General features: G+C 49.3%; 1 protein-coding gene across 1 annotated transcript in view; it reads right to left on the bottom strand.

The window, feature by feature from the left end:
* The window catches only part of LOC147725735 (uncharacterized), a 567,397-nt gene that overhangs the window by 142,610 nt on the left and 404,873 nt on the right, over window positions 1-19,914 (bottom strand). Inside the window, exon 8 of the mRNA XM_086964485.1 lies at window positions 16,389-16,480. Within this exon, the coding sequence (XP_086820611.1) occupies window positions 16,389-16,480 (92 nt within the window). The remainder of the gene's footprint in view (window positions 1-16,388; window positions 16,481-19,914) is intronic.

Here is a 19,914-nt window from a genome sequence, read left to right as displayed (position 1 = left end):
TCACAGTCTCCCCTATATACTAAATTTAGGGGCTTTTACAGAGGTGTGCAGGTCAGGACCAATGGGTCCTTTCCTTGGGGTGGGTACAGCACCTAAAATACCACCCTCTAGTGGAAGGGGGGCGTGAGCCTCTTCCTAATTGGCTGAGTGCCGTAATCTTCAAGATGGAGGAGACTGAGATGTGTGCTTCACCTCGCCTTCACCACCTGAGGGTTGGGGTTGGCAAAGGTGGGTACACCTCTCCTCCTAACTTGGTTTTTCGGCTGATTCTCCAACCCAAAGTGGGGACCAGAACTGGTGGGAGCCAGTTGGTGGAGACAGCAAAAGGCTGGGGTAGCTCACAAAGGTGGCAAGCCTTTGACGCTTCCCCTTTGTTGACCCAGCCCATCCTGGGGGAGGAGGCATGACACCTCTGCCCAAGATGAGCTTTGTTTCTGGACCTAGAGACCCTCTACCCAGGGGTGCAGAAATCTGTCTGGTGGTGGCAAATGGCGGGCAGTCACTCAGGAACCACTGCAGGGCTGATTGATTTTCAGGGGGCATCTCGAAGACCTCTGAGTGCATTTTACATTAAATCCCACACTGGCATCAGTGTGGGTTTAATGTGCTGAGAAGATTACTTCCAAACTTACAGATTTTCAGTAAAACCATTATGGAGCTGTGGAGTTCGTAATTACAAACTCCCAGACCATATACCCTTTATGTCTTCACCACACTTACAATGTCTGAGAATGAACTTAGACACTGTAGACTTGCTGTGCTCATGCACTTGCACTCCCACCTGGGGGCAAGGACACCGTGTAAGAGGGGTGACTGATCTATGCCATAGGCAGTGGGTTGCAGTCATGGCACACATGCCATTTCGACTCTTCACTTTGTTCTGCACCAAAACACACACTCTGCAAAGGCAGTGTGTGTGTGTGCCAGGGTGCAGGGCCTCTAAGGGTGGCACAATGGGTGCTTCAGCCCTTAGAGGACTTCCCTGGTCCCAGTGCCCTTGGTACCCATGGTACCTTTTACAACTGGGCTTACCTGTGGCCAGAGATGTGCCAATTGTGGGTACAAAGGTATAGTTTTCAGAAAGACCCAGGCACTGGACACCTGATTAATAAACACAAAGAGGATCCCCCCTAAAGGTAATTTGTCGGTCTGGGAGCAAGAGGGAAACATCCAAACTATGCTAAGCAGAACTATGCTAAGCTGAACACCTGACCTGGATCCTTTTACTATATGCTGACATCAGCTCTGGGGGTCACCACTTTCTATACAAGCACAACACCTTAGTTTATGTATTTTACTCCATTTGGTTCTTTTATTAAATTCTACAAAGGTTAAAAATATGTGCAAAACGTCACTAGACATTTAAAGTGCAATACATGCATATTGTGCAGTTCCGATGTACACGTCATATTATTCTAACAATGGCATATTGACTGCAGTTTACATGTACACAAAAAACAAGAAACATGACCCCATAACGATGCCACTCACATCTAACCTATCAAACCATTTCATACTAACATGGACTTCTCACATTCATACACACCCAGCCTACAACAGCATACACCGATGGGATCACGGAGATGACAGTTCAACCATCCGGGGTTGTGTTACCAACTGGGTCTTCACTCAGCCCGGTCGACGTACGTTTCAGTAGCAATTATAACTTGTGTCCCCACCTTCTTCAGGACCACTCATAGTTAACAGTAAAAAGGCGAGTGGTAGAGGACTTTACTGTAACGCTCTGCAATTTTTCTCAGACTAACAGCTTTTTTTTTTTTGAAGGGGAGGCCTTCGAAATAAACCTTGAAACGGTGTCTAAATGACTATTATATCTGTAAATGGATGTCTGTTGCGAAGCATATGGCGCCCAAAATGTTTTTGGCTTCCAATCAAGTGATGAAGTAAATAATAAACGAGTATTTCACAGATTCGATTCATTATTACATCTGTGAGTCTGGGGCTGTTGAGCCTTGATGTTTCCTAAATATACATTCCTCTTAATGGCGGATAATGATGTCACAGAAGTTCTGAAATTAATTTCCCGCTGGTTAGCACCATAAGTTCAGCGCGCCGTCTTCCACGCTGTGAGAGTTCTGCTTAGCATACTGGCACCTGATTGGCAGGGACCCAGGGCACATCAAGTCAAAATGCATTAGATGTCAGGCAAAAAGTGTGTGTTTTGGGGGGGAGGGGTGGTAACCATGCAAAAAGGGGCCCTTTCCTACACTCACCACAAACAGGACAGTCAGAGCAGGCTCCGAGCAAGCAAGAGAGCCCACTTGAGCAGGAGAAGGCCCTCGAGAAACCCACAGGCCAATGGCACAGGAGTCGCAAGAGGACCTTGAGCAGCTCACCAAGGATGAAGGCCAACAGTGCAGAGGATGTGGTGAGGACGAAGATCTTGGCAGGAAGAGATGCTGGAGGCTGTAGCTTCTTGTAGCCCGAAGATCTCTGGAGTGCAGAACCAACACGTCCTGGCAACTGCAAATCGAAGCAGTGCACAGGGGTTAGGTCACAGCAGTTCTGACAAGGGATACTGGCCTGTAAATTGCTGAGAGTCTAGCTCTGGCCTAGAGTGAGTTGTGTTCCTACCACCTGTGTTTCTGAGCCTTTCGAAGTCCGTGGGACGTCAGAGAAGCAAACCGGTCAGCTTCTTTATGGGGCCTGCAGAGCAGGACAGTGACTCCATACCTCGAATGAAGATTACTTTGGGTGTCCTTGATGCCCACAGGCCTATTGAGGATCCTGGATGAAGCGCAGACACAGCCGATGAAGAAGACTTTCAGAACAGTGAGATCAGGAGTAGCAGGAGTATTCCTAAAGTAGTCTCGGTTCCAGGCGTAGCCCAGCGTGTCCAAGTGTCTCCTGACGGTCGAATAATGACGTGGTTTCAGGCTTGAGTCTTGTCCCACAAGGAATCTGCGGACCACCCACAGGTAAGCCCTTAAATACCCTAGGAAGGGGGCTAGGACGACTCAGGGGTCCCTCCAAGAGGAGAAGCTGAAATGAGGGAGGATACTCCCCTGTCTTTTGTCCGGTTTTGTGCCAGTGCTGGAGCCAAGGGCTCTCTGAACTGGCTCCAACCTAAGTATGCAAGTGCCCCCAGCCCAAAACATTAAGTCCTGTCTGGAAGAAGGTCACATAGCCCTGTGACAGGAAAACCTTTTGCAGCTTGTGTGAGTTGGTGCTAGCACCTCTCACAACAGATATAAGTTTCCTTATATCTGAGGGCACTACACTTAAAACCTATAAGTCACCCCTACGGTTGGCCCTTCAGTCCTGCGGGAAGGGTGCATGGTTTTAAGTGTGAGCGTGTCCAAGCATGAGCAGGACACCCCTACAAACCCCAGAGTCGATTCTCCAGGCTTTGTAAGTGCGGTCACTCATTTTAAGACATATAGTGGACATAAGTCATTACGAGATATCTAACTATATATTGACTGTGCTGAACCTGGGCATGTTTGGTATTAAACATGTCGGGGTGAATGAATGAAAAATGAATGAAAAAGGATTTATAAAGCGCATGGCTGCCAGGGAGCGTCCCAGCGTTGGGGTACAGAGGAAGGCTGAGGGGAACTGGGGGGGGCAGAGGGTGTTATTATGGATCCTGTGAGAACAGGAGCGTTTTCAGGTTTTTACGGAATTTCAGGTAGCTCTGTTCGGATCGAAGACTAATCGGAAGGGAGTTCCACAGGGTCGCGGCGTTGACCGAAAAGTGGGGCCCTCCAGTTCGGGCCTTCCTAACTCTTTGAACAGTGGCCAAGTTTCCATGGGAGGAACGCAGAGTCCTGGTGGCTTTGTAGGGATAGAGCATATTTACCAGGATAGGAGGCCCTTTGCCCTGAAGGGATCTATGGGTGATACACCGGGACTTAAATTTGATCCTTTCCAGGACTGGTAGCCAGTGGAGGGCCTTGAGTGCCGGTTTAGCCGATGATCTCCGGGGGGTGCCTATCAGCAGCCTGGCCGCTGAGTTCTGGATGCGCTGAAGGATGTTGATGGTTGATTCTGGCGCGGCCATGAAAGGGCGTTGCTATAGTCTAATCTGGATAGGATTAGACCCTGAATGAGCAACTTTCTGGATTGTGTCGGAAGTAGGGGGAGAATCTTACGGGCTGAGCGGAGTAAGCCCACACAGGTGCCAGCAGTCTTTTTAGCCTGTGTCTTAAGGGAGAGGTCCTGCTCAAGCCACACCCCTAAGCTTTTAAGTTCCTTCTTCGGTGTAGGGAGGTCCCCTAGGCACAAGGGCCAGATGGAGGTGGGAAGAGATGTAATTTGCTGGCCCAGAAGCATGAGTTCTGTCTTTGTGCCGTTTAATTTAAGTCGAGAGTCACACATCCATGTGTAGATTTTGGAGAGGCAGTTATGCAGGTTTTCATAGTTGCCCTTTTCCAGGGATAGCGAGACGACCAATTGGGTGGTCTGCGTACGTAACGACTCTAATCCCGAAGGGAGCGACCACATCCTCCAGGGGGGCCATATAAATGTTAAATAAGGTAGGGCTCAGTGAAGAGCCCTGAGGCACCCCACACTGGAGGGGAAATGGCTTGGAACGCGCGCTACCTTCCCAAACCTGGAAGGTTCTATTCTTCAGAAAGGATGTGAGCCACAGCAATGCTGTGCCCCTTACCCCTAAGTTGAAGAGGCGCTGGACTAAGATCTTATGGTCCACAGTATCAAATGCTGCACTTAGATCCAGGAGGATCAGCGCGGCCGATCCTCCTGAATCCAAGATGCACCTTGCTTCCTCGACCACTGCTAATAGGGCGGTCTCAGTGCCCTGGCCAGGGCGGAAACCAGTTTGAGAGATGCGAAGCAACCTATTGGTTTCTAAGAAAGCAGAGAGTTGTTGGTTTGCAATTTTCTCTGTGATCTTGCTAAGCCCTGGCAGCAGAGAAATTGGTCAGAGGTTGGCAAAGTCAAGGGGGTCAAGTTCTGTTTTTTTTTAGTAGCGCCTTCACTACTGCCCGCTTCCAACCAGGGGGAACCACCCCTTGATCAAACGAGTCATTAATGAGATCCGTAGCCAGGGGGGAGATGGTAGGTCCCACATGCTGTAGAACATACATGGGTGCCGGATCATTAGGGGATCCACTCTTCATGGCGGACAGAGCAGTTTGAAAATCTTCTCTGGATATCTGGGCAAAGGAATCCAGAGAGGGGCCAGAGATTGCGGCGGTGAGATCCGCAGGGACAGAGGTATAGGACTTTTGCGGTAGGGATTGTAAAATGTTTAAAATCTTGTTCTCAAAGAATGCCGCTAATTGATTACATCTGGTGTCTGATATATCCTGCACTGGTGGGGGTGTTAGGAATTTTTAGAAGATCTTTTACTATTTTATATGTCTCTCGAGATAAATGAGAGGACGTTCTAATTTTCTCTTCAAAGAAGGAAGCTTGAGCTGTTTTCCGAGCTGATTTATAACTCCTCATGGCTGCTTTATATTTCTCCTAATTAGGGGGGCCCAATCTTTTCTCCATCTACGTTCCAGGTTTTTACAGATTTTTCTTAGATCTCTAAGTTCTTGAGAGTACCATGGTGATTTAAAGACCCTGCTCTTCTTTTCCATTTTTTTCTTAGGTGCTACAGAGTCAAGGGTGTTAGTCAACCAATTGGTAAAATTAATGTCAGCTTTCAATGGGTCAGGGTCAGAAAGAGGGGCAGTGTGCTCTAGTTCAAGGGTCCAGCTTTCAAAGTAGAGTTTAGACCATGCTCTCTCCAGAGTGCGAGGCACCTGTACCTGTGGGCAGTCAGTGTCGGTTTGCCATGCGAATGGGACAAAAAACTGGTCAGACCAAGGTAAGGGGAGAGAGGGAGATACTTCTAGCTGGGGGATGTTTGAAAATACCGGGTCGAGAAGATGTCCCTTCGTGTGAGTAGCCTCAAAGTTTTTTAAGTGGAGGTCAAATGCATTAAGCTCCGATTTAAGATCGCACGCTATCTTGTCGGAGGAGTCATCGAAGTGAAGGTTCAAGTCCCCTAGTAGAATGAAGTTAGGTGTCACGGCACAGGAGGTAATTGTAGTTTCTAGTAGCGAGCCTACAAATTGCCCTAGGCTACCGGGGGGGCGATATACCAAAAGACCAGATAAAGATTTATTTGGCATAATTTGAAGGCTAAAATTAAAACTTTCACAGTCAGAGATTCCTCCCTCATGTATCCTGCAAATGAATTTATCCCTATGGACTATGGCCAGCCCACCTCCCTTTCCCTGGGTTCTGTTATGAAACTGTATCAGGAATCCCTGGGGTAGCGTACTGACAATGTCTGCCTCAGAATTAGAGGACAGCCATGTTTCAGTAAGGAATAGTATATCCACGTTAGTGTCCTGAATTAGCAGATTAATTTCTATACAGAGTTTAGGTATAGATCTGCAATTAAGCAAAGCCAGGCTTACATACCTCGGCATCGGGCGATTGTCTTTCGGAAATGGGTCATCCGGGTAGAATGTTAGTAATTTTGACGGGGTAGATCTAGTCCTTAGATGAAGGAGTTCATCTCGCGAATACCCAATGCGATGTTCAGATGGAATGGACATAGTGTCTGGCCCTGTGCCCGGCCTGGCCCGGACGGGCCCAGACGGGCTTGCCTCTGGCGCTCCTCCGGCGTGCTAACGGCGCGCCCGCTGCGCGTACTGGGAGGGGCGTTCATTTTATAGTGTCAGGGCCCAAATCGCCCAGACACTAGAGCGCTGTCCTTCTCCTGTCTCAAGATGGCGCCCGAAGTCTGCGCCTCGAGGGAGATAAGTGCAAAATTCACCGGGAGCCCGAAATCGGCTTCCGATGTTGTAAGGGGCTCAAGGGGTAAAATGCGGCACAATGCGGCAGTAGGGGGTGAATTTAGAACACAGGTAATTCAATTTGATGAAGCAAAAATCGGCGCAAATTAATTAATATAACAAGTGCTTATTTTAAAATAGTAGCCCTATCCTCCCGGCTTACTCCAACACCAATTTCAGTGTTGGAAATATGATCTCATGTACTGGGGAGCTCCTCAGAGGACCCACCCTTTACTCCAGGTAACAGTCTTTCAGGGTCTGCCCAGTAGCGGCTCCTGGAGGGCATGCTGTGGGGCGGGGGAGGGGCAAGGTGGGGGATAGTAAACACCGTCATACAGCCGAACGGAGGTAAGTACATAAATACATCAATCAAACAAATTACATTGTGCATGCTGCAACGCCAAATGGTGATGCAGCGTGTGCAATGTAATTCATTTTCATTATTTATTTATGTACTTACCTCCAGCCGGCCGAATGCCAGAGTTTACTACCAACCCACCCCGGCCCTCCCCGCCACGCAGAACTCCCTCCAGGAGCCGCTACTGGTTCTGTCAGCTAGCTAGTGCTGCAGTCGACCACAGGCACAATTCTGCCCTCCTGCCGATGAGTTGATCTCAGGCAGAGAGAGGTAGAAAAATAGGTTTACTGTCACAGGGAGGTGTGACCATCTCCTAGACAGGACTTAGTGTATTGGCTAGGGGTGGGCTGCTTTCCAGCACCACCAGAATGCATTAAGGGGCACAAATGATGTCCTCCTTGCATACCCTTGGTTCCCACTGTTGTGTGAAAAACCAAGGGAGTATCCTCCCCTCTCTCCAGCCCCTCCTCTGGGTACTTAAGAGCTCCCCTGTCGGTGGGTCCTTAGATTCTTCATGAAACAAGACTCACCTCTGAAACCAAGACACTCTTTGACCGTCTGGAGACTTGGGGGCCGATTCACAGAACTAACTTAAGACAAAACCCTAAACGTACTACTTTTGGTATTCACAGAAGGCATTTAGTAGTAGTACAGTTAGGATTTTGTCTTAAGTTTGACTTAAGACAAACTTAAGACAGACTTAAGACAAACTTAAGACGAAATCCTAACTTAAGTCTGTCTTAAGTTTGTCTTAAGTCTGTCTTAAGTCTGTCTTAAGTTTGTCTTAAGTCAAACTTAAGAAAAAACCCTAACTGTACTACTACTAAATGCCTTCTGTGAATACCAAAAGTAGTACGTTTAGGGTTTTGTCTTAAGTTAGTTCTGTGAATCGGGCCCTTGGATTTCGTTGGACTTCAACTGGAGCGGAGACTGCATCCAGGAAGACACCTGCTGCTTCTGGTCTCGCTGTTCTTCAAGACTTATGCTTTGTCTGTGTCTGTTCTTCAACCAGGAACTCCAGAAGATGTGAAGGTTTTTATTAACCAAAAATAAATCACTACTTATTTACTGTGGGCATCAAGGACATCTGAAGTAATCTCCCTTGAAGTGAAGGAGCCACTTCCCTGCATCAGCAGGCTCCACGACGAAGCTGACCGGTCTGCTGCTCCTGTCGCCCTCTGGACTTCCTAAGGCTCAGCAACACAGGTGGTGGTTCTGTGCCTCTCCAGAGGCCTGACCTGTCTTCCCTGCAATTTGGAAGACAGCATCCCTGGTCGGAGCCACTAGGACCAAACCCTTGTGCACTGCGTCAACTTCCCATTGCCAAGGCTTGTTGGCTCTGCACTCCGGAGATCTTTGGGCTACAAGAAGCTCCAGCCTCCAGCACCTCATCCCTCAAAGATCAGCGTATTCACTGCATCCCTTGTGCCGTGGGCCTCCATCTTTGGTGAGCTGCCTGAGGCCCTCTTGCAACTCCTGTATCTCCGGCCTGTGGGTCCTATCCTGCTCAGGTTGGCTCCCCAGCTTGCTCGGGCCTAATCTGTCTCTCCTGCACTTGGTGAATCTCTTGGACCTTGGTGGTCCCAACGTTTGCATCTTTCCGCTTTCCATGCCAGTTGTGGCTACCAACGCTTGTTGGTGATCCCATTAGACACCGACAACCTAGACACCGACATTTGACATGGAACCGCTCATGCACGGCTCCTGGTTGTCCTCAGCATTACCTGGTCCTCATAGCTGCAGCGACAAGGTCACCGTCAACTCTCCTGAACCTCCCGATATCGGTGGGTATTGTGCTTCTGTGACTCTTGGTCATCTCCGAGTGGCATAGACTCTGCCCCCCTGCTTGCAGGTTCCCCTTTTCAATTATACCACCCTTGGATTCCACCAGACTTCTTCAAGAACTTCTTCAGAGGTCTTTTCTCTGAAGTCTTCCATTGTTGCCTATGGGAGGTTCCAACGTCACTTCATCCCTATGCACCTGGCTTCCCTGGTGCAGGTAACCTTGTTCCTGATGTAGTCCGCTGCTCCTGACCTCCACATCCTTGCGTATCTGAATGCTGTTGCCGCCCCGACCATCTGGGTGACTCGGGAGATCGTGGGAGCGTCCTAAAGGAGTGTGCATGGCGGAGGAGAATCGAGGCCTCCGGACCTCGGCGCCATCTTCTCTATCTGCGCCGGATCGCTGGGTGAGTGCTGCGCGGTGCTCGACTGCCGAGCCTTTCGCCCTCTCGAGCGTCTCCTGCGGGGTTTCTCGCACGCTGCCTGCCCTTTGCTGGCTCCCCGGTGGGGGCGCCTGGTTATTTAGCGCGACCGCGGCCTGCTGGCCTGGGGGCGTACTGAGACCGGGGCCTCGATTTGCGGGCCTGCGTCAGGTGCTGGGCGGCTGGCGGGGGCGCTCGCTAGGGGACGACGGGGTTGGGGGAATACAGTGGTTGGGTAGCCGGGGGGCGCTCCTTAGCGGAACTCGGCAGCCCCGCCTCAGACGCACTCGGGGGGACCTTTGATACCCTCCCTCCCTCCTACTCTAGACGATGGGAGAGGGTCGCTCCCCACTCCATTGAAAACAGCGAGAGCTCTCCATAAATGGACTCCGGCCCACGCAACTATCTGGACCTTGGCTGCCGCTGCTACCTGCCGCCATTGAATTGCACGTGCGAGGCTGACCTCACTCTCACTCACCTCATTTTGCCCGATCTCGAGGCGACCACTGGGACCTGCCTAGACGTGGGTCTGCCTGGTGCTTTTGCATTGCCCTACCGCATTCCCCCCCTCGCAGGTTGGCTCCACGTTTTTCTTCCATTGCAACTGCACACTCCGTACTATCGCAGCGATGGGAAAACGGGACCCGAATCAGAGGAAGCTCAGCTTTGATAAGACCCCCCTCCTCGCTACGGACCCTCCACCTGGTTCGGCTGCTGGGACTGCCACTTTGGCTGACATGGGGACGCCGCGGCCATGGTCGCCACCATGATGGGTGAAATGCGCGCTGGCTTTAAGGCGCTTGACACCCGCTTTGACAGCCTTGAGCAAAAACTTGCTGACATGGGCACCAAGGTGCAGGCCCATGACAGACGACTCGACATGACGGAATCCAGGATATCGGATGTCGAAGATGGCGCCTCAAAATCGCTTAAGCGACTGGAACGTGTTGAGAAAATCCTTAAAGACGTGGCCATAAAAAAGGAAGACTTAGAAGCGCATAGCGGGCGCAACAACATTCGTATTCTTGGCGTGGCGGAGACAACTGCCACTGGCCGTTTTGACACCTTTGTTGAACACCTCCTCATTGAACTATTCGGCAAGGACACCTTCACTGCTGGCTTTGTTGTCGAATGAGCACACAGGTCGCTGGGACCTAAGCCTCACCCTGGCTGCCACCGCGACGTATTATCGCCAGAATCATGAACTTCTGCAACCGTGACACCGCGCTTTGTGCGGCACGTGAGGCCGGTGAGGTGCAGTGGCAAGGCAGCAAATTGTTCTTTTTCCCTGATTTCACACTAATGGTCCAAGCGGCACGTCGGAAATATAATGGAGTTAAGTCCACACTCCGAAATCTTGGATTAAAATACGGCATGCTGAACCCGGCCAGATTGAAGGTAGATGTGAACGGAAGATTCCGCATTTTTGACTCTCCTGCGGAAGCACAAGACTTCTGTCAAGGCTACAAGAAACAGGGCTCACCGTCTGCTTCTGGCTCCGCGCCACGATCTCTGCCTCGCAGCGACACACAGTCCAGTGCTGATCTTTTTGCTGAAACTGGCCAGGGCTGAATGTTCGATGTTACCTAATCTTTGTGCCCTACTCGTTGTGTTGCCTATTGGATGTGGACTCTCCAGCGTTTGTTGAGTGGTCACCAATTCAGGAGTCGCTAGTTGGGACGCCCGCATGACGTGGCGTTGCTACCCCCTATGGTGAATGCCTTATTGTTTATCTTCTCTGGGGCTTTAACATTTTTTTTGCAGCGATACTATTTCATTGACTGGTTACTACTTTTTGTTTTTTGCACTGCTGATCAGCATTTGTTTGGGGATTGCCTCTCTGGGGATGTGTTTTGTTTATGTGGTCATTTATGTTTGTGAGCAATTGCGAGACTCATGGGAGCAGATTGACGGATGCACGCCTGCTGGCAATTATCTTTGATGTGATGTTATGGCCAGGGTAGGTCTACAGTCTGGTCCGTCCAGACTCACTTTGATGTCTTGGAACATTTGTGGTTTAAACACCACAAGAAAACGCAAACAAGTACTGAACTATGCAGCACGACATAAGGTGGATGTCCTCTTTTTGCAGGAGACTCACTTAGTTCAGTCGGACACAATTTCCGTGGCGAAAGGTTGGGGGACACACAGAGTGTTTTCAAATTACAGCAGATACGCAAGAGGTGTTGCGATTCTTGTGCACAAACGTGTTCCCTTCGTACTGATTGGTAGTAAAGCTGATGGGGAGGGCAGATATGTGCTCATAACGGGTGTGTTGTTTCGGTATAAAATCGCAATGGTGGGAGTATACGGCCCCAACGTGGATTCCCCGGCTTTTTTTCAGGACCTACAGCTGACGCTGCTTCACTCTGACATAGATCTGTTAGTTATGGGAGGTGACTTTAACCTATTATTGAACCCAGGCAGAGACAGCACATCTCCCTCTCCGGACTGCAAACCACAAGCCCGCTCAGTGTTGGCGGAAATTTGTTCCCACTTTTCTTTAATAGACATAGAGGCTCGGCTGCACCCACACGCACCTGATTATACGCATCACTCTGGCTTCCACAATACCAGTACTAGAATTGACTATTGGCTCCTCTCCCCGGGCATTGCAGGCTGAGTGGATGGCCTTTCCACTCTCCCACGCACGCTGTCGGACCACTCTCCCATAGTGTTAGCTTTAGCGATCCCCAGGTTGGGCGGGAGGCAGTGGCGATTCCCTGGTAGGGCCCTGCTGGATCCGGTTTTTAAAGAGGAGATCCGCACTGCCATTGACGACTATTTTGAAATTAATACCGGCTCTGTAGCCTCCTGGGCCACGTTATGGGAAGGCTTCAAAGCCTGTATTGCCAAACATGTGGGGACCTTGCGTGAGGTTCGCTCCACCTTGACTCGCATTGAGGCGGATATCTCTGCGGTAGAGAAAGGAATCCTTGAGGATCCCTCGACTGACCGTGAAGCCAAGCGCCTTGAGTTACTCTTGGAATTTCGTGACGCTGCAGACAGAGAACTGCGGTTCATGGGTAAGCACTATACAGCGCGTCAGTACGGAGAGGGTGACAGGCCAGGCAGGATACTGGCGCAAATGCTCCGTCCGCCACACCAGGCAGCTTACATAACTGACGTGGTTGACGTGTAGGGCACACAACACCACTCCACTCCAGACATATCTAACACCTTTTTGTCATACTACAAAACTCTCTACACGTCCACACTGACAGGGGAGCATTGCAACCCAGGATCTTATTTGAATGAGATTGCCATGGAATATCTAGAGAAAAATATGCAGGAGTTTCTGGCCATGCCCATAACGCCGGATTTTATAATTGAGGCCATTGATTCAATGAGGAGCTCATCTGCACCGGCCTGGATGGTTACTTGGCTTTTTTTTGTATAAAGAATACAAAGAGGAACTTGTACCTAGGCTTGTCGAGGTATATGCGGAGGCACTGGAGGCGGGAGTTCTCCCGCCCACGCTCTGGGAAGCGGTAATTGTTTTACTAACCAAACAGGGCCGAGACCCCTCTTTGTGTAGCTCCTATAGGCCCTTATTCCTCTTGAACTTGGACTACACGATTTTGGCCAAAGTCCTTGCAATCCGCTTGGCACTGCTCATGGAGACCATCATTTCACCGGCCCAGTCCGGATTTGTCCCACATAGATCCACCTCCCTCAATCTTCGGACACTGTTTTCTGTTTTCCCTCCACCCCGGCTGCAGCGGTGTTCCCGTATGCGGAGAAAGCGTTCGACACCCTGGAGTGGCCCTTCTTTTTGTCGATCATGAGACGAATGGGCATGCCCGCAATGTTTGTGGTGACAGTGGAGTTACTGTACTCGGCTCCCACCGCCCGGATACGATTAAATGGCACCATTACTGAAAGCTTTTCACTTTCCCGAGGCACCCGTCAGGGGTGCCCCTTATCCCCGCTCCTGTTCATCATTGCGATGGACCCCTTGGTGCGACATTTTCAGGAGAAACACCTCCACAGAGGGCTACAGTTTCGCACCGGGCCACTACTCGTCTCGCTGTATGCAGATGACACTGTCTTGTATGTTCGGACTCCTCAGTCCAACTTGGAGCCGCTGTTGTCGGAGATTGCCCACTTTGGTGAATATTCAGGCCTCAGAATAAATTGGCATAAATCGGTAATTTTTCCGCTTACCCCCTCCACCTCGCAGTGGACTTGTGCTTTCCCTCTAGAATGGAGCACCGACTCCGTGAAATATTTGTGAATCCATATCCACCTTGACACAGTGTCCATTATCCGTTTGAACTATGGACATGCCCTGGATTTCTTGGAAGACCACACGGAGCGCTGGCTTCACCTCCCCTTGTCTATGGCTGGCCGGATTGCCATTATCAAAATGATTGTCCTCCCCCGGTTTCTGTATTTATTCAACAACATTCGGATCCCTCTCACCAAGATTTTTTTTTCACAACTTCGTTCCTTACTGTTGCGCTTGGTGTGGGGCGGTAAAAACCCACTAGTGGCCTGGTGCACATTGACGCTCCCTTACGAACGTGGAGGATTCGGAGTAACAGATTTTTTTCTTTATTATTTAGTGGCACAGAGTTCGTATGCGCATCCCTGGTTTCACCCGGATGCCAGAATTCCATATCTGAAGCCTGAGACTGATATGGCGCTCCCGGTGGCCCCTAATTCCATCCTCCCTAGAGGACTCCCTCGGGACCCACAGGACATACAGCCAGTGTCCACTACATGCTGGGCTTGGGATAAACTGCGGCGCCTACTGCACATTGAGAAATTGTACTCTTCTGCTCTGCCATTGCCTAACCCTCATTGGCTTCCCATCATAGGCGAATCGGTGGTACAGCTCACCTTATCCAAATACCAACTTCACACAGTTGGTGATCTCTTCCCGAACGGTCACGTTTTCTCCCTGACGGAAGATCACTGCTTCACTGATCGAACATTTATGGACTCTTTCACACTAACCAGACTTCGCTCCATGCTCCGTGCTGAATTCCCCACATTTCCGCTCCCTCTTGAGGATTCCCCCGCACTCACATTTATAGTTCAGAACCAGACGGGGTCGCATGTTGTCTCTAAGCTATACAAGATATGTCTGGCCTCAATTCCTTCCTCAGACGCAGCGGTGCGCACCGCTTGGGAGGGCGACCTGGGTATCCAGATTACAGATGACCAATGGGCGGCGTGTTGCGCTACCACTAGAGATGTGTCCATTAACAGCAGACATAAACTTATCCACTTTAAGTTCCTGAGGAGGATGTATCACACTCCCGCACTTGCTCATAAAATTGACTCTAGCAGGTCACACCACTGCCCTAAATGCAGAGCCCCGCAGGCAGATTTTGCCCACCTTTCCTGGACATGCCCGTGCTTGCATGAATACTGGTTAAGGGTGCACCAGGTCCTGGGTGACATATTGGACATGGAGCTGCAACCCACCCCTGAAATTGCGTTGCTTGGCTATGTTGCCAACTTCCCGCGCCCTCTTCGTAAACTGGCATCCATTGGCTTTCTCTTGGCAAAGAGGGAGACAGCGCTACTCTGGTGTGCTAGGCGCGCTCCAACCGTCCGCGCTTGGCTCCGTAGTATGGCCTACTGTAATGTTAACAGTGTTGAATATTCAGAACAGATTCAGATTGCGTCCCGACCAACTGACATCTGGGGGCCATATAGGAAATATGTTGCGAAGCCCGCTCAGGAGACACAATCCCAATCGATTAATTCAATTGTACCTGTGGGGGTGGGCTAGGGTGGGCTCCACTGCAGCGCTGTGACTGCTTCCACCGCTATTTCCGTGTGGGTCACGCGAGATCAACGCAGCGGAATGCTGCTGTTGGGTGTACCGGTTGTTAGCGAGGGAACTCCATGGGTTGCCTTAAATTGTACCTGTGTCACTGTAAAACTCCACTCCTACTCACATGGTGTTAAACGAACACCTGGCCAGTATCTGAATGTCTTGATGTTTACATTTCTCGATACGCCATACAAAGACTGAGGCTATAATTGTGCTGATTGATCTGCTCTACTATTCTCGCAAACTTACTGATATGACTTGACTTGCTATCTGTATGTTGTTTATTTTTATTTTCCTTTCAGTTCCTATATGATATTTGTATTTATGGTTTCATCAAAAACAAAATTGTACTATTGCAATGTGTCATTCTGGCAGTCTGCAATCCCTCTATGAGAATATCTGATTATTGGTTAATGTTCCACCTGATGATTCTTGATAATTTTCTTGATTCCTCTGTATGTCAGAATGGATTGCTTATTTGTGCAATAAACAGATAAAAAAAAAAAAACCTTGTTCCTGGGGCATCCACGGGTGCGGTGGCTCTCCAACCTTCCATCTTCCAAAGGGTTTCTTCGGGGTTCTCTGGGAAGAGTTGTCTTTCTTTAAAACGTCAACTTCTCCATTACTTCCATTGGGCACAGGGCTCTGTTTACACTCTCCACACAGCCTCCATGGGGTTCCTGGGTTTTTACGTTCCTGGTTCTGCCTTTGAGTACATTGGTCCAAGTCCTATTTGTTCTTGTAGTTTGTATCCAACTTCTTCAGCATATGGTCTGGTCTCTCCTTGGAGACCAGTGTATATTTGTGCTACAAACCCGATTTCTTGAATGGATTTTCATGAGTATTGTTGATATCGCCTGGTAAGAGATATACCAGTGTGTTTGTGATTTTTTGTGTAATAAATAGAATTATTTTTCATAAACACTGTGTGGTTCTTTTTCATCTAATCTACTCTGTCGAATAAATGTGGTAAAACAAGCTGCTTTACACTCCTTCTGGACTATGCCTGAAGGCTGCTCTCCACAGCTATCACTTCAAGAGCTTTTTAAGGTTGTCTAAGACCACTAAAATGACCATAAGGGTCATCTGGATTAGTGCATTGCTCCTGTGTGTGTACACCACATACTAAGCCATACTCCAACACTATTAGACTCCCTTCCTTTACAAATTCATATCTAGAAAGACAGCAGATCATCAAGTCTGCCCTTTCATGACAGGCCATGTGACAGATCTGCTTCCAATGGTTTCCTCACCTGGACGGTCATTTTCAGAGCCTTTGTCCTGATCATATGCATCCCAGGCTTGAAGCAGACGGCTTGGATAGGACCCTTCTACACAATGTACTCTGAAAAGCAAAAGTCAATATTTTATTCAGAATGATGCCGATAAGAGGACAGACTAATAAGTAGCCTACATTTAAGTATTTACGATTAATCATTACAACCAAAGATAGCTCACCATTTTTATAAGAATTTGAAGGCATAGCATATGTATTTTTATTATTCAATAGTCTTAAATGCTTACGTGTGAGCGTAAACACGTTCCCAACAGCTACATTATCTTTACAATGCTAGTATCAGGGACGTGTCGACAGTCGCACAAATGATAAAATGTATGAGATGAAAATGCTAGAGGCATTTTTTTAACCGAAATTGAGACATGCGGTAGGAGTTTGCATTTTTTCTGTAACACCAACACGCGGTCACAGCAAAACAAAGTGAAAGTAGATTGCATCAATAGCGCAGTCTATTATCATTACTTATCTCTACAAGAGAGGCAGAGCTCAGTGCAGTCGCTTCCTGCTTGAGGATCGCCCTCAGAGAGCGATTAAAACATGGCTTCCAGCCCACTGGACAGCTGAGAGTCATGTTTGCCATGTGTGCCAGGAGGAGGTCACGGAAGACGGTAGGGGCTGCCGCCTGCAGGATCCGACCAAATCAGTTCTGTTGCCCATACTTGGGATTCTCAGATGACAGGAGTGTGTCACAAGGACCATTGGAGCGGCCACCATTTCTGAGGAGACCCTGCAATCAGAAAAGGAACTCAAACAAAACCAGAAGCAGCCCTGCCGAAGGACGCTGCTTCTTCGGATTACCTGTGAGGGCAGTGAAGGAGCTGCTGTGCCTGGAGGCCTCCACTGAAGGCAGAACAACTTCAATGCTGCTTGCTCGAATGCAGGGATGGGGAAGAGTGGTGGCAGAAAAACACCAGCTCCAGGATATTTCAAACGTCACGGTCGGGTAAGACTGAGGCAGGGCGGCAGCCCCTTCATGGAGACATGAGCTAGCTCAGTGTTGTTCCACCTGAGAGCTGAATTTTAAGGCCAAGGACAGATTTTGATATACAAGTTAGTGTGGCCAAACCTAGGTTCACCAAAGTTCCACTCAGGAGTGCACCGCCAGAGTGGAGAGAAGGGGCAGGAGAAGGGATCTGCTGGGGTCGAAGTATGGCCCAGCTCAGCGCTAGGCGCAAAAGGAGACTGTGAATTTATGTAGCGTGTCACATTTTGCAAGTGTAATAAATAATGCTTTTATACAGAAATTAGTATTGGACTAGATAGTCACCTTATTTGGAACACTGTGGGTATTTTAAGTTGTGAGACTTTACATACATTACACCTACCGTCCCCTGAAGAGTCTTGGAATGCTCAGCCCATGCTCCCTCCCCTGAAGAGCCTTGGAATGCTCAGCCCATGCTCCCTGCCCTGAAGAGCCTTGGAATGCTCAGCCCATGCTCCCTCCCCTGAAGACTCTTGAAATGCTCAGCCCATGCTCCGTCCCCCGAAGAGCCTTGGAATCCTCAGCCCATGCTCCCGCCCCTGAAGAGCCTTGGAATCCTCAGCCCATGCTCCGTCCCCCGAAGAGCCTTGGAATGCTCAGCCCATGCTCCCTGCCCTGAAGAGCCTTGGAATCCTCAGCCCATGCTCCCGCCCCTGAAGATCCTTGGAATGCTCAGCCCATGCTCCCTCCCCTGAAGACCTTGGAATGCTCAGCCCATGCTCCTTCCCCTGAAGACCTTGGAATGCTCAGCCCATGCTACCACTGAGGGCCAATTGCTGAAGTGCAAGTACTTGGCCAAGTTACTCAGAGCCACTGTAGGTCAGGCGCTGGGACTTGAAAAGTAAAAAGCCACAACATCCATGCCTTCTAGCACACTGAAAGGAGGGGTTCTAACAGTAATTTTCCTTCCCTAGGTAGAAACGATGGGTCTGTCCAAGAAAGGCCAGTAGACACCAGCAATTTCCGAAACGGATAAAATAAAGGCAATGGTGGTGGCCCACTGTGGCATAAAGTCTTCCTGACCACCTCCACCACACCGAGAAAGGTTGATACACCAGAGTCTCCAATAGGCTGCAGCATGTATTATGCCAACCATGAGAGCTGATGCACACTGTGTCTGCAGGTCTGCCATTGCAGCCTGCGGGAACTGGTGCATGCACCTTTCACCACAGATGGAATATGCTACTTACCAGTATGCATCTGTTCTTGGCATGTAGGGCTGCTGACATTCATATCTGTGCATAGATCGCCGCTTAGTGTTGGGTCCGGATGTTTGCACCTTGTTGTCTTGGAAGAGTCTTTGAAGTATCACGAGATAGGTGAATCCTCCCCTGGACTACGGTGCGCATGGGCATCGACTCCATCCTCAGATTGTTTTTCGCCATTGTGGCAAAGATGGAGTGTAGGAAATTAAGAGATGACCATGTAAATGTATGTAGAAGAGATAACCCTGCAACTGTGACAGTCACCGGGGAGGAGGGTGGGCGATATGAATGTCAGCAGCCCTACATGCCAAGAACAGATGCATACTGGTAAGTAGCATTTTCGGGATGGCATGTGGGCTGCTGAATTCATATCTTAGCATAGACTGTATAGCAGTATTTCCTCTAGCAGTGGTCGCCTGTACCAGCTGTAGTGGTCTGAAAAAGAGTCTTAAGGACAGCCTGGCCTACAGCAGCTTGCTGCTTTGCTTGCACGTCAACACAGTAGTGTTTAGTCAAAGTGTGTATGGTAGACCATGTAGCTGCTTTACATATGTCTTCTAGGGGAATATTTCCTAGGAAAGCCATGGATGCCCCCAATTTGCGCGTTGAGTGGGCTCTTGGGGGAACTGTTAAAGTGCGTTTGGCCTTTTGATAGCATATTTGAATGCACTTAACTATCCATCTGGCTATTCCTGTTTTAGAAATGGGATTACCCTTATTTATTTATTTATTTATTTTGAGTTTTGTAGAGCGCGAACTTGACCCGTTAGGGTATCAGAGCGCTTTACATAGTCAAGAAGTTTGTACAATCGGAAGGGAAACATGGGTGTACAAGGGGATGCAAGGAACACAAGGTACAATTAGCATTGCTATAGCGTAGGAACAAAGGAGTGAGGAGGGTTGCAAGTATGGTTAACATTAAAGTTGCTGAAGGTAGGCCCCAGGTTTCATGGTGGGGCGAAAGGTCGACTGAAGAAGGCAACAGTCACTGTGGGGCTAAAGGACAGGGATTAGATGAGGAAGTTATTTATGAGGAACGATTTGGCCTCCTTTTTGAAACGTGCAACAGAGGGGATTCTTCTGATGGCGGGTGGGAGGGAGTTCCATATCCTTCGCGCTGCCCCAGTGAACGCCCGATTATAAGTTTTTCTTTTTCGAAAGCATGCAGGCTGGAGTAGGAGGTCTCTGGCGGACCGTGAGTTTCTGATTCCGCCCGATAACACAAGTTTCTGTGATAGATATGCAGGGGAGTTCGTATATACGGCCTTGTGCGTGATGCATGCCAGCTTAAGCTG

The sequence above is a fragment of the Lissotriton vulgaris genome, chromosome 3_2 (assembly GCF_964263255.1).
Source record: "Lissotriton vulgaris chromosome 3_2, aLisVul1.2, whole genome shotgun sequence".
NCBI lineage: Eukaryota > Metazoa > Chordata > Amphibia > Caudata > Salamandridae > Lissotriton > Lissotriton vulgaris.
Note: the sequence above shows the minus strand (reverse complement) of the source record. Positions and strands in the feature narration are given on the sequence as shown.